This window comes from Anomaloglossus baeobatrachus, chromosome 3, assembly GCF_048569485.1.
Source record: "Anomaloglossus baeobatrachus isolate aAnoBae1 chromosome 3, aAnoBae1.hap1, whole genome shotgun sequence".
NCBI lineage: Eukaryota > Metazoa > Chordata > Amphibia > Anura > Aromobatidae > Anomaloglossus > Anomaloglossus baeobatrachus.
In genome coordinates, this window is record NC_134355.1 from 18,553,387 (window position 1) to 18,569,799 (window position 16,413).

Genomic DNA, 16,413 nt, shown 5'->3' on the forward strand with positions numbered 1-16,413 from the left:
CTATATACAAGAATATAACTACTATAATACTGCCCCTATGTACAAGAATATAACTACTATAATACTGCTCCTATATACAAGAATATAACTACTATAATACTGCTCCTATGTACAAGAATATAACTACTATAATACTGCCCCCTATGTACAAGAATATAACTACTATAATACTGCTCCTATGTACAAGAATATAACTACTATAATACTGTCCCTATGTACAAGAATATAACTACTATAATACTGCCCCCTATGTACAAGAATATAACTACTATAATACTGCTCCTATGTACAAGAATATAACTACTATAATACTGTCCCTATGTACAAGAATATAACTACTATAATACTGCCCCCTATGTACAAGAATATAACTACTATAATACTGCCCCTATGTACAAGAATATAACTACTATAATACTGCCCCTATGTACAAGAATATAACTACTATAATACTGTCCCTATGTACAAGAATATAACTACTATAATACTGCCCCCTATGTACAAGAATATAACTACTATAATACTGCCCCTATGTACAAGAATATAACTACTATAATACTGCCCCTATGTACAAGAATATAGCTACTATAATACTGTCCCTATGTACAAGAATATAACTACTATAATACTGCCCCCTATGTACAAGAATATAACTACTATAATACTGCCCCTATGTACAAGAATATAACTACTATAATACTGCCCCTATGTACAAGAATATAACTACTATAATACTGCCCCCTATGTACAAGAATATAACTACTATAATACTGCTCCTATGTACAAGAATATAACTACTATAATACTGCCCCTATGTACAAGAATATAACTACTATAATACTGCCCCCTATGTACAAGAATATAACTACTATAATACTGCCCCTATGTACAAGAATATAACTACTATAATACTGCCCCCTATGTACAAGAATATAACTACTATAATACTGCTCCTATGTACAAGAATATAACTACTATAATACTGTCCCTATGTACAAGAATATAACTACTATAATACTGCCCCCTATGTACAAGAATATAACTACTATAATACTGCCCCTATGTACAAGAATATAACTACTATAATACTGCCCCTATGTACAAGAATATAACTACTATAATACTGTCCCTATGTACAAGAATATAACTACTATAATACTGCCCCCTATGTACAAGAATATAACTACTATAATACTGCCCCTATGTACAAGAATATAACTACTATAATACTGCCCCTATGTACAAGAATATAGCTACTATAATACTGTCCCTATGTACAAGAATATAACTACTATAATACTGCCCCCTATGTACAAGAATATAACTACTATAATACTGCCCCTATGTACAAGAATATAACTACTATAATACTGCCCCTATGTACAAGAATATAACTACTATAATACTGCCCCCTATGTACAAGAATATAACTACTATAATACTGCCCCTATGTACAAGAATATAACTACTATAATACTGCCCCTATGTACAAGAATATAACTACTATAATACTGCCCCCTATGTACAAGAATATAACTACTATAATACTGCTCCTATGTACAAGAATATAACTACTATAACACTGCCCCAATGTACAATAATATAACTACTATAATACTGCCCTCTATGTATAAGATTATCACTGCTATAATCCTTTTGTGTTGTACATTATTGTATGTGTGACCCTTCTTATCGGTGTTTTCTGGGTGTCTTCTTGCAGAGTCTGGCAGAGTGGGACGCGGTGGACCCGGAGTGCCTGCTGCTGGTGGTGAAGGAGCTGGTGCAGCAGTATCACCAGTACCAGTGCAGCCGCCTGAGTGAGAGCTCGCGCCTGATGTTTGAGTATCAGACGTTACTGGAGGAGCCTCAGTACGGGGAGAACATGGAGATCTACGCTGGGAAGAAGAATAATTGGGTAGGAGGAATGTGCTGTGGATATTGTGTCTCCGCCGCGCTCTGATCCGGTGCAGAATAATTCATCTTACACATTTATACTCCAGACTGATGAGAGCTGTGATAATAATCACCGTACAATGGTGGAGACTGCTCAGTGCTGGAGAAACACAGGGGGCGCTCATGGGCTGTGCCTTCCATGTGCCTACTCATTCACTGCCCCAAACATACACACAGCATTGCCCTTACAGCTCTGCTACAATCACGCACCGCTCTGCTACAATCACACACATCACTGCCCTATACATACACACAGCATTATCCTTACAGCTCTGCTACAATCACACACATCACTGCCCCATACATACACACAGCATTATCCTTACAGCTCTGCTACAATCACGCACATCACTGTCCCATACATACACACACACAGCATTATCCTTACAGCTCTGCTACAATCACGCACCGCTCTGCTACAATCACACACATCACTGCCCCATACATACACACAGCATTATCCTTACAGCTCTGCTACAATCACGCACCGCTCTGCTACAATCACACACATCACTGCCCCATACATACACACAGCATTATCCTTACAGCTCTGCTACAATCACGCACCGCTCTGCTACAATCACACACATCACTGCCCCATACATACACACAGCATTGCCCTTACAGCTCTGCTACAATCACGCACCGCTCTGCTACAATCACACACATCACTGCCGTATACATACACACAGCATTATCCTTACAGCTCTGCTACAATCACGCACCGCTCTGCTACAATCACACACATCACTGCCCTATACATACACACAGCATTATCCTTACAGCTCTGCTACAATCACGCACCGCTCTGCTACAATCACACACATCACTGCCCCATACATACACACAGCATTATCCTTACAGCTCTGCTACAATCACGCACCGCTCTGCTACAATCACACATCACTGCCCCATACATACACACAGCATTATCCTTACAGCTCTGCTACAATCACACACCGCTCTGCTACAATCACACACATCACTGCCCCATACATACACACAGCATTATCCTTACAGCTCTGCTACAATCACATACATCACTGCCCCATACATACACACAGCATTATCCTTACAGCTCTGCTACAATCACGCACCACTATGCTACAATCACATACATCACTGCCCCATACATACACACAGCATTATCCTTACAGCTCTGCTACAATCACGCACATAACTGTCCCATACATACACACAGCATTATCCTTACAGCTCTGCTACAATCACGCACCGCTCTGCTACAATCACACACATCACTGCCCCATACATACACACAGCATTATCCTTACAGCTCTGCTACAATCACGCACCGCTCTGCTACAATCACACACATCACTGCCCCATACATACACACAGCATTATCCTTACAGCTCTGCTACAATCACGCACCGCTCTGCTACAATCACATACATCACTGCCCCATACATACACACAGCATTATCCTTACAGCTCTGCTACAATCACGCACATCACTGTCCCATACATACACACAGCATTATCCTTACAGCTCTGCTACAATCACGCACCGCTCTGCTACAATAACACACATCACTGCCCCATACATACACAGCATTATCCTTACAGCTCTGCTACAATCACGCACCGCTCTGCTACAATCACACACATCACTGCCCCATACATACACACAGCATTATCCTTACAGCTCTGCTACAATCACACACATCACTGCCCCATACATACACACACACAGCATTATCCTTACAGCTCTGCTACAATCACGCACCGCTCTGCTACAATCACACACATCACTGCCCCATACATACACACAGCATTATCCTTACAGCTCTGCTACAATCACGCACCGCTCTGCTACAATCACACACATCACTGCCCCATACATACACACAGCATTATCCTTACAGCTCTGCTACAATCACGCACCGCTCTGCTACAATCACACACATCACTGCCCCATACATACACACAGCATTATCCTTACAGCTCTGCTACAATCACGCACCGCTCTGCTACAATCACACACATCACTGCCCCATACATACACAGCATTATCCTTACAGCTCTGCTACAATCACGCACCGCTCTGCTACAATCACACACATCACTGCCCCATACATACACACAGCATTATCCTTACAGCTCTGCTACAATCACGCACCACTATGCTACAATCACATACATCACTGCCCCATACATACACACAGCATTATCCTTACAGCTCTGCTACAATCACGCACATAACTGTCCCATACATACACACAGCATTATCCTTACAGCTCTGCTACAATCACGCACCGCTCTGCTACAATCACACACATCACTGCCCCATACATACACACAGCATTATCCTTACAGCTCTGCTACAATCACGCACCGCTCTGCTACAATCACACACATCACTGCCCCATACATACACACAGCATTATCCTTACAGCTCTGCTACAATCACGCACCGCTCTGCTACAATCACATACATCACTGCCCCATACATACACACAGCATTATCCTTACAGCTCTGCTACAATCACGCACATCACTGTCCCATACATACACACAGCATTATCCTTACAGCTCTGCTACAATCACGCACCGCTCTGCTACAATAACACACATCACTGCCCCATACATACACAGCATTATCCTTACAGCTCTGCTACAATCACGCACCGCTCTGCTACAATCACACACATCACTGCCCCATACATACACACAGCATTATCCTTACAGCTCTGCTACAATCACACACATCACTGCCCCATACATACACACACACAGCATTATCCTTACAGCTCTGCTACAATCACGCACCGCTCTGCTACAATCACACACATCACTGCCCCATACATACACACAGCATTATCCTTACAGCTCTGCTACAATCACGCACCGCTCTGCTACAATCACACACATCACTGCCCCATACATACACACAGCATTATCCTTACAGCTCTGCTACAATCACGCACCGCTCTGCTACAATCACACACATCACTGCCCCATACATACACACAGCATTATCCTTACAACTCTGCTACAATCACGCACCGCTCTGCTACAATCACACACATCACTGCCCCATACATACACAGCATTATCCTTACAGCTCTGCTACAATCACGCACCGCTCTGCTACAATCACACACATCACTGCCCCATACATACACACAGCATTATCCTTACAGCTCTGCTACAATCACGCACCGCTCTGCTACAATCACACACATCACTGCCCCATACATACACACAGCATTATCCTTACAGCTCTGCTACAATCACGCACCGCTCTGCTACAATCACACACATCACTGCCCCATACATACACACAGCATTATCCTTACAGCTCTGCTACAATCAAGCACCGCTCTGCTACAATCACACACATCACTGCCCCATACATACACACAGCATTATCCTTACAGCTCTGCTACAATCACGCACCGCTCTGCTACAATCACATACATCACTGCCCCATACATACACACAGCATTATCCTTACAGCTCTGCTACAATCACGCACCGCTCTGCTACAATCACATACATCACTGCCCCATACATACACACAGCATTATCCTTACAGCTCTGCTACAGTCACGCACATCACTGTCCCATACATACACACAGCATTATCCTTACAGCTCTGCTACAATCACGCACCGCTCTGCTACAATCACACACATCACTGCCGCATACACACACACAGCATTATCCTTACAGCTCTGCTACAATCACGCACCGCTCTGCTACAATCACACACATCACTGCCCCATACATACACACAGCATTATCCTTACAGCTCTGCTACAATCACGCACCGCTCTGCTACAATCACATACATCACTGCCCCATACATACACACAGCATTATCCTTACAGCTCTGCTACAATCACGCACATCACTGTCCCATACATACACACAGCATTATCCTTACAGCTCTGCTACAATCACGCACCGCTCTGCTACAATCACACACATCACTGCCACAATTACGCACCGCTCTGCTACAATCACACACATCACTGCCTCATATATACACATAGCTTTATCCTTACAGCTCTGCCACAATCACGCACCGCTCTGCTACGATCACACACATCACTGCCCCATACATACACACAGCTTTATTCTTACAGCTCTGCCACAATCACACACTGCTCTGCTACGATCACACACATCACTGCCGTTTACATTTACACACAGCTTTATCCTCACTGATATGCTACATGTATATACAAAACCTTCACACTCACACACCACTCTGCTGTGATCACACACAATTCTGCCATAGTCAGACATGCCTCTGCTAAGCACACACTCATCACTGCCGCTTACATATACACACAGCTTTATCCTCACACCTGTGCTACATGCCTCACAGCTCTGCTACACACACATCACTGCCTCATACATATGCAGACAACATTATTCTCTTAACTCTACTACTTGCTTACATACAGCTCTGCCACACTTTCACACAGCTCTGCTTCACACACACTCGAGCACACACGTCACTGCCGCATACCTATACGCACAGATTGATTCTCTCAGCTCTGCTATATACACATACAGCTCTGCCACAATCACACACAGCTCTGCTACACACACACACACACCTCTGCCACATATATGTGCACACAGCGTTCTCACAGCTCCGCTACATGCACATATATACACACACATCTGTATGTGCAATCTTCTGATTATTGGCCAAGTGTTGGACCCTACGAATGTGACAATAGCTGTTGCGGCATACGGTGAGCGTCCATACTGTGCCGAGATGGAGCCGTTCCCTAGTGAGGAGGGCGACACTGGACCCGGCCTAGGCTGTGCTGGGGTCGGTGTGTTATTCGGGGGGGATGTAGGGGCCGGCGTGTGTAGACATTAGGCTGTGATTGCCGCGGCCCCAGTGACCGGGGACAGGAGGATGAGGACGTGTCCGTGCCGCCGGCACAAAGCGAATGGCAAACACTTTCTCCGGGGTTTTCCCAGAGATCTTTTTGTTTCTTGCATCCTTAGGAAGGAGGTCATTTCCTCATTTCACAAGGTGACCTCCCGTGATGAGATCTGTAGGATTCTCACTTCACGTGCGGCCTCCTGATGAGGAAACCTTCATTGTAGGGCTGCACGCTGAAAAATGGGAGTTGTGATATGCACTGTATGGCGGTATTCTATAATCCCTGCCGTGTTTGGTCATTGTATAATTCCTAACTGTGTGTAGATTAGATATTTTATATGCACTTTCTGGCGGTATTATACAGGTACTTGTATGGCAGTGTTATATAGGTACTGTAGGGCGGTTTTATACAGGTACTGTATGACGGTATTATACAGGTGCTGTATGGCAGTGTTATACAGGTGCTGTATGGTGGTGTTATACAGGTACTGTATTGCGGTATTATACAGCTACTGTATGGCGGTATTATATAGGTATTGTAGGACGGTATTATACAGGTACTGTATGGCAGAGTTATACAGGTTCTGTATGGTGTTATATAGGTACTGTATGGCGGTATTATATAGGTTCTGTAGGGTGGTACTATACATGTACTGTATGGCGGTATTATACAAGTACTATATAGCGATATTATAAAGGTACTGTATGGCAGTATTATATAGGTACTGTAGGGCGGTATTATACAGGTACTGTCTAGCGGTATTATATAGGTACTGTATGGCAGTATTATACAAGTACTATCTGACGGTATTATACAGGTACTGTATGGCGGTATTTCATCATTATGTGGTTTCTATACATCACCGTTCAGCTGTATTATTTTGTGACTGTAGGAACAGTGATATTACTTGTGCACTGTTTGGCAGTAATATACAATCATTTTATGGTGGAAAGGTAAACAGTTTCCAATATTTCTTCTCTGTCGTCTCTTTTTTAAGATTTCCGCTTTTTACCACCTAGTAGGAACCTTAATTGTTAATAGGGGTACAGATGTGCACTGGTGGTGTAGTACAGCTGCCCGTACACGTAGGGGTGCGGTTTTACTATAAAATAACCATTGAAACACATTATGTTATGGAGTCTGTAAACTGTATCCCCCAAAGAAACTGCAAATGTGATCAATGCCGGGTCACCGACTGTCCTCACACCTCCGCACACCGTCTGCAGCTCGTGTGCTGCTCTTCTGTCCGCCCGCTCCATGTCCATTACTGTGTTTGTTGTCAGTGAACCTCCAATATGGCCGTCATTTCTACCCCACTGCTGCCATATAGCTGTATAGATACCTGGGACACGTGGCTTTGGCAGCGCCTCGGTGTGACCGGGGGGTGGTGTCGGCCCTGACCTTGTCTTCTTCTTGTCTTACAGACCGGGGAGTTCTCTGCTCGATTCCTGTTGAAGCTGCCGGTGGATTTCAGTAACATCCCCATCTACCTGCTGAAGGTAATGCCGCTTATAGTGCTATTATTCCAGGTATCGGTGGTATTATTGGGATACTGTATGAAGGTATTATTGGGATATTGTATGGTGGTATTAATGGGATATTGTATGGTGGTGGTATTATTAGGATACTGTATGGTAGTATTATTGGGATACTGTACGGTGGTATTATTGGGATACTGTATGGTGGTATTGGGATACTGTACGGTGGTATTATTGGGATATTGTATGGTGGTATTATTGGGATATTGTATGGTGGTATTGGGATATTGTATGGTGGTATTAATGGGATATTGTATGGTGGTATTATTGGGATATTGTATGGTGGTATTATTGGGATATTGTATGGTGGTATTAATGGGATATTGTATGGTGGTATTGTTAGGTTACCTGATGGTTGCTGGTATTGGGATACAGTGTTGTTGGGTTACTGGTTATGACATTGTTTGATTACTGTATGGAGGTATTATAGGGTTACTGTATGGTGGTATTATTGGGTTACTACTGTATAGAGGCATTATTGGGTTGCTGTATGGTGGTATTCTTGTTGGGTTACTGTATGGTGGTGTTATTGGGATATTGTATGGTGGTATTATTGGGATACTGTATGGTGGTATTATTGGGATACTGTATGGTTATTATTGGGATACTGTATGGTGGTATTATTGGGATACTGTATGAAGGTATTATTGGGATATTGTATGGTGGTATTAATGGGATATTGTATGGTGGTGGTATTAGGATACTGTATGGTGGTATTATTGGGATACTGTACGGTGGTATTATTGGGATACTGTATGGTGGTATTGGGATACTGTACGGTGGTATTATTGGGATACTGTATGGTGGTATTATTGGGATACTGTATGGTGGTATTGGGATACTGTACGGTGGTATTATTGGGATATTGTATGGTGGTATTATTGGGATATTGTATGGTGGTATTGGGATATTGTATGGTGGTATTAATGGGATATTGTATGGTGGTATTATTGGGATACTGTATGGTGGTATTGGGATACTGTATGGTGGTATTATTGGGATACTGTATGGTGGTATTATTGGGATACTGTATGGTGGTATTGGGATACTGTATGGTGGTATTGGGATACTGTATGGTGGTATTATTGGGATACTGTATGGTTATTATTGGGATACTGTATGGTGGTATTATTGGGATACTGTATGGTTATTATTGGGATACTGTATGGTGGTATTGGGATACTGTATGGTTATTATTGGGATACTGTATGGTGGTATTATTGGGATACTGTATGGTGGTATTATTGGGATACTGTACGGTGGTATTATTGGGATACTGTATGGTGGTGTTATTGGGATACTGTATGGTGGTGTTATTGGGACACTGTATGGTGGTATTGTTTGGTTATTGCATGGTGGGTTCATTAGATTACTCTATGGTGGTATTACTTAGTCACTACAGTTACAACTTTTCATATTTGCATAGTGGGTACTGTGAAGCTCAGATATAATGATGAGAGTACTTAAAGCGCCACTCCAGCGGAGGGGGGGTTCAGAGCTGGAGTGGCGCGTTAAACATCAGTCTTCTCCCTCCTGTATTATACTCAGCTTCCAGTAGCTTCATTATTTTTCGGCATCGCTCCGATCCCATGCCGCCATCTTGTGCCCATAACTTCTGACTGGCTAGTGGTCAGAAGTTACTTCACAAGGTCTCAATGCATCTCTATGAGAGCCAAAACGAGGACAAGGCCAGAACGAGGCCAGAATGGGCCGAGGACAGGGCCAGAATGGGCCGAGGACAGGGCCAGAATGGGCCGAGGACAGGGCCAGAATGGGCCGAGGACAGGGCCAGAATGGGCCGAGGACAGGGCCAGAATGGGCCGAGGACAGGGCCAGAATGGGCCTAGGACAGGGCCAGAACGGGGCCAGGACGAGGCTAGAACGTGGCCAGAATGGGGCAGAACTGGGCTAGGATGATGCTAGAATGGACAAGGACGAGGCCAGAACAATGCCAGGATGAAGCCAGGATTATGCTAGAATGGGACCACGGATGAGGCCAGAACAAGGCTGAATGGGGGGACGTACATTTAAAGCGCCACTCCAGCTTTGCAATAAAAAAACCAAACTGCTGGAGTGGCGCTTTAACACTGCATGGTTTTATTATTTGGTGACTATCGCGATATTAGTTATGGTAAAGTGATATTATTTTGGTATTAGTTTCTCTGCTGGTATTATTTCATTCCTGTATGGCAGTATTATTTCATTCCTGTATGGCAGTATTATTTCATTCCTGTATGGCAGTATTATGTCATTCCTGTATGGCAGTATTATGTCATTCCTGTATGGCAGTATTATTTCATTCCTGTATGGCAGTATTATTTCATTCCTGTATGGCAGTATTATTTCATTCATGTATGGCAGTATTATTTCATTCCTGTATGGCAGTATTATTTCATTCCTGTATGGCAGTATTATTTCATTCCTGTATGGCAGTATTATTTCATTCCTGTATGGCAGTATTAATTCATTCCTGTATGGCAGTATTATTTCATTCCTATATGGCAGTATTATTTCATTACTGTATGGCAGTATTAATTCTTTCCTGTATGGCAGTATTATTTCATTACTGTATGGCAGTATTATTTCATTCCTGTATGGCAGTATTATTTCATTAGTGTATGGCAGTATTATTTCATTCCTGTATGGCAGTATTATTTCATTACTGTATGGCAGTATTATTTCATTTTTGTATCACAGTATTATTTCATTCCTGTATGGCAGTATTTTTTCATTGCTGTATGGCAGTATTATGTCATTCCTGTATGGCAGTATTATTTCATTACTGTATGGCAGTATTATTTCCTTTCCTGTATGGCAGTATTATTTCATTCCTGTATGGCAGTATTATTTCATTACTGTATGGCAGTATTATTTCATTCCTGTATGGCAGTATTATTTCATTACTGTATCACAGTAATAAAATAATACTGCATCGCAGTATTTCATTCCTGTATGGCAGTATTATTTCATTACTGTATGGCAGTATTATTTCCTTTCCTGTATGGCAGTATTATTTCATTCCTGTATGGCAGTATTATTTCATTACTGTATGGCAGTATTATTTCATTCCTGTATGGCAGTATTATTTCATTACTGTATCGCAGTATTATTTTATTACTGTATCGCAGTATTTCATTCCTGTATGACAGTATTATTTCTTTCCTGTATCGCAGTATTATTTCATTCCTGTATGGCAGTATTTTCTTTTTCGCTCCTAATTGGGAGACCCAGACAATTGTCTGGGTCTCCCAATTGGAGCTAGAAGAAAAGGAATTTACGGTAAGTAAACAAAATTCCCTTCTTTTCATTACTTTATGGCAGCATTCATTACTGTATAGCAGTTTTATTTCATTACTGTATAGCAGTTTTATTTCATTACTTTATGGCAGTATTTGATACTAAATTTACTTTTTACTTCATATATTTGATGCTTTCACTGTACTGCGGTAGTATTTGGTTACTGTTTGGCACAGCATACTGTAATGTTTTTTTTATGAAAGAGTAATAATGCTGAGGTCACTCGTGTGCGTGTGATGGTATCATGTTGTCACCATGTGGAACTATTATTGGTAATTATGTATTAATACGGTATTATGGTCCCTGGTCTTATGTTTTAATCATGTATGATAATACTTTTGCACGGTATGGCGGTGCATATTTACTATACCTTGGTATTATTTGGTCACTGGGGTTGTAATTTTAGGATCAATATGTAGAGGAGCTGTTTATAGAGGACTCGTTATTCGCCATGGAAATATTTGAACACCCTGATCCCGCCCCCTTGGCTAATAAGGTTGGACATATACAGGGAGGGGGAATCATATCTCTGGAACAGAAGAAACACCTCTCTGGATTCAGGAGAACAGCGGCAATTACAGTGTACCAGTGTAAAAATGTATATATGTCATATACAGTTGTGAGCGTGTCTCAGCCGCAGAGACTGTGCCGCCGGCTGTGCCCCCCGAGGGGTGTATGGGAAGCCGCAGAGACTGTGCCGCTGGCTGTGCCCCCCGCGGGGTGTATGGGAAGCCGCAGAGACTGTGCTGCCGGCTATGCCCCCCGCGGGGTGTATGGGAAGCCGCAGAGACTGTGATGCCGGCTGTGCCCCCCGCGGGTGTATGGGAAGCCGCAGAGACTGTGCTGCCGGCTGTGCCCCCCTTGGGGTGTATGGGAAGCCGCAGAGACTGTGCCGCTGGCTGTGCCCCCGCGGGGTGTATGGGAAGCCGCAGAGACTGTGCCGCCGGCTTTGCCGCCCGCGGGTGTATGGGAAGCTGCAGAGACTGTGCCGCCGGCTGTGCCCCCCGCGGGGTGTATGGGAAGCCTCAGAGACTGTGCCGCCGGCTGTGCCCCCCGCGGGGTGCATGGGAAGCCACAGAGACTGTGCCGCCGGCTGTGCCCCCCCCGCGGGGTGCATGGGAAGCCGCAGAGACTGTGCCGCCAGCTGTGCCCCCCGCGGGGTGCATGGGAAGCCGCAGAGACTGTGCCGCTGGCTGTGCCCCCCGCGGGGTGTATGGGAAGCCGCAGAGACTGTGCTGCCGGCTATGCCCCCCGCGGGGTGTATGGGAAGCCGCAGAGACTGTGATGCCGGCTGTGCCCCCCGCGGGTGTATGGGAAGCCGCAGAGACTGTGCTGCCGGCTGTGCCCCCCTTGGGGTGTATGGGAAGCCGCAGAGACTGTGCCGCTGGCTGTGCCCCCGCGGGGTGTATGGGAAGCCACAGAGACTGTGCCGCCGGCTTTGCCGCCCGCGGGTGTATGGGAAGCTGCAGAGACTGTGCCGCCGGCTGTGCCCCCCGCGGGGTGTATGGGAAGCCTCAAAGACTGTGCCGCCGGCTGTGCCCCCCGCGGGGTGCATGGGAAGCCACAGAGACTGTGCCGCCGGCTGTGCCCCCCCGCGGGGTGCATGGGAAGCCGCAGAGACTGTGCCGCCAGCTGTGCCCCCCGCGGGGTGTATGGGGTCCCCGGTCTGTACCAGTCTTGGCTCTGCTCACATTTTGGCACTGATATGTGAGATTCGTCAGAGGAGTCCACCCCAGCCTGTGCTCTCTGGGACCTCTCCTCTCCTCTTGTGGGTCGCTCTTTGGTTTGGGGCATTTTGCCCAATTGTTTTTGTCTAGACATTCTGCTGAAGGCAAATGAGTTCCTCCTGTTTGCTCCGCTCCGGTGACGGCAGAGTCTCTCGTCTGGGTCCTGGCTTCATTTCTTCACTAGCTCCGCTATAGTTATCCGTGTAATGTACACGAGGACGTCCGACACACAACCGGGGGGGGCAGGGGACGATACACAACCAAGGGGCCGATACACAACCGGGGGGGGCAGGGGCCAATACACAACCAGGGGGCCGACACAAAACCAGGGGGCAGGAGGCTGACACACAACCAGGGGGGCAGGGGACGATACACAACCAAGGGGCCGATACACAACCGGGGGGGGCAGGGGACGATACACAACCAAGGGGCCGATACACAACCGGGGGGGCAGGGGCCAATACACAACCAGGGGGCCGACACAAAACCAGGGGGCAGGAGCCCGACACACAACCAGGGGGGCAGGGGCCGATACACAATCAGGGGGCCGACACACAAACCAGGGGGCAGGGGAGGACGAAATACTCAGTGATGTCACCACCGGGATAGGCGGAAAGCTCAGTGATGTCACCACCAGGATAGGCGGAAAGCTCAGTGATGTCACTGCTGGGATAGGCGGAAAGGTCAGTGATGTCACCACCAGGATAGGCGGAAAGCTCAGTGATGTCACCACCGGGATAGGCGGAAAGCTCAGTGATGTCACCACCGGGATAGGCGGAAAGCTCAGTGATGTCACCACCGGGATAGGCGGAAAGCTCAGTGATGTCACCACCGGGATAGGCAGAAAGCTCAGTGATGTCACCACCGGGATAGGCGGAAAGCTCAGTGATGTCACCACCGGGATAGGCGGAAAAGCTCAGTGATGTCACCACCGGGATAGGCGGAAAAGCTCAGTGATGTCACCACCAGGATAGGCGGAAAGCTCAGTGATGTCACTGCTGGGATGGGCGGAAAGCTCAGTGATGTCACCACCGGGATAGGCGGAAAAGCTCAGTGATGTCACCACCGGGATAGGCGGAAAGCTCAGTGATGTCACCACCAGGATAGGCGGAAAGCTCAGTGATGTCACCACCGGGATAGGCGGAAAGCTCAGTGATGTCACCACCGGGATAGGCGGAAAAGCTCAGTGATGTCACCACCAGCATCTAGTAACAAATAAGCGGCGTTCTCAGTGATGGTGTTGGCCCTTTAATGATGGTGAGAAAGCGATGTGGGAAAAGCAAATGTTTTAAATACTTTTTTTCTCAACTGTGTTTACACAGGAAAAGCATATGCCAGGGGAAATGCAGAGTGATCATGTAAATGCCCCGTTAAGTATGACCTGCCTAACCCAGGAAGAAGTGCAGAACCGACTTAGTAACATTAAAATTGACAAATCACCAGGCCCTGATGGCATTCACCCTCGGGTATTAAGGGAGTTAAGTAATGTGATAGACAGGCCTCTATTCCTTTTATTTAAAGACTCTATAGAAACTGGGTCTGTTCCACTGGATTGGCGGCTAGCAAATGTGGTACCAATATTCAAAAAAGGGTGCAAAAGGGAACCTGGAAACTATAGGCCGGTAAGCTTAACATCTGTTGTGGGTAAAATGTTTGAAGGGTTTTTAAGGGATACTATTATGGAATGTCTCAATGTTAATAACTGTTTAACTCCATATCAACATGGATTTATGAAGGATCGCTCCTGTCACACTAACCTGATCAGCTTCTATGAGGATGTAAGCTCTCACATGGACCGAGGAGAATCATTGGATGTCATTTATCTCGACTTCGGTAAAGCATTTGACACTGTCCCACATAAAAGACTGCTAAGTAAAATGAGAAAGCTTGGGCTCGGGGAAAATGTGTGTAGATGGGTAGGTAGCTGGCTTAGTGGTAGAAAACAAAGAGTGGTTATTAATGGCGCATACTCAGATTGGGCCAGGGTTACTAGTGGGGTGCCACAGGGGTCTGTATTGGGCCCCCTACTATTTAATATATTTATTAATGATCTGGTGGATGGTTTACAGAGTAAAATATCAGTATTTGCAGATGATACAAAACTATGTAAGGTAGTTAACACAAAGGAGGACAGTTTGCAACTACAGATGGACTTGAGTAAATTGGAGAATTGGGCTGAAAAATGGCAAATGAGGTTTAACACAGATAAGTGTAAGGTTATGCACATGGGAAGGAGAAACAGATGCTACGATTACTTACTAAATGGGAAACCGCTGGGGAAATCAGACATGGAAAAAGACTTAGGCATCTTAGTGAATAAGAATCTAAATTGGAGTGCCCAGTGTCAGGCAGCAGCCACCAAAGCAAATAGGGTGATGGGATGCATTAGAAGAGGTCTGGGGGCAGGAGATGAAAACATCATTCTCCCTCTGTACAAATCACTAGTCAGACCACACTTGGAGTATTGTGTGCAATTTTGGGCGCCGGTGCTGAAGAAAGACATTACTGAACTTGAAAGGGTTCAGAGGCGGGCTACTAAAATAATAAATGGAATGGGTGCATTACAATACACGGAAAGGTTATCAAAATTAGGTCTATTTACTCTAGAAAAGAGAAGACTTAGGGGAGACCTAATAAATATGTACAAATATATCAGAGGGCCATATAGAGATCTCTCCCATGATCTGTTTGTACCAAGGACTATGACAAGAACAAGGGGGCATTATTTTCGATTGGAGGAAAGAAAATTCCTACATCAGCATAGAAGAGGGTTCTTCACGGTAAGAGCAGTGAGGCTCTGGAACTCTCTTCCTGAGGAAGTGGTGATGGCCACTCACTGAATGAATTTAAGAGAGGAATGGAGGCATTTCTTGTTAGCAAAAGTATAGAAGGTTATAAATAGCATAATCTTACAGGTAGATAGAAGAGCGACCAAGATTATTAGAGGAATGGGGGGGGCTGCAACACCAAGACAGGTTATTAACCCCTTTACGACCGCCGATACGCCTTTTAACGGCGGTAAAT

At 45.1% G+C, this 16,413-nt stretch overlaps 1 protein-coding gene across 4 annotated transcripts in view; it reads left to right on the forward strand.

Moving 5' to 3' along the window:
• BABAM2 (BRISC and BRCA1 A complex member 2) overlaps window positions 1-16,413 on the forward strand; it is a 177,084-nt gene that overhangs the window by 49,240 nt on the left and 111,431 nt on the right. For all 4 annotated transcript variants that reach the window (XM_075337923.1, XM_075337925.1, XM_075337926.1 and 1 more), the window contains exons 5-6: window positions 1,721-1,915; window positions 8,252-8,326. In XM_075337923.1, the coding sequence (XP_075194038.1) occupies window positions 1,721-1,915; window positions 8,252-8,326 (270 nt within the window). The remainder of the gene's footprint in view (window positions 1-1,720; window positions 1,916-8,251; window positions 8,327-16,413) is intronic.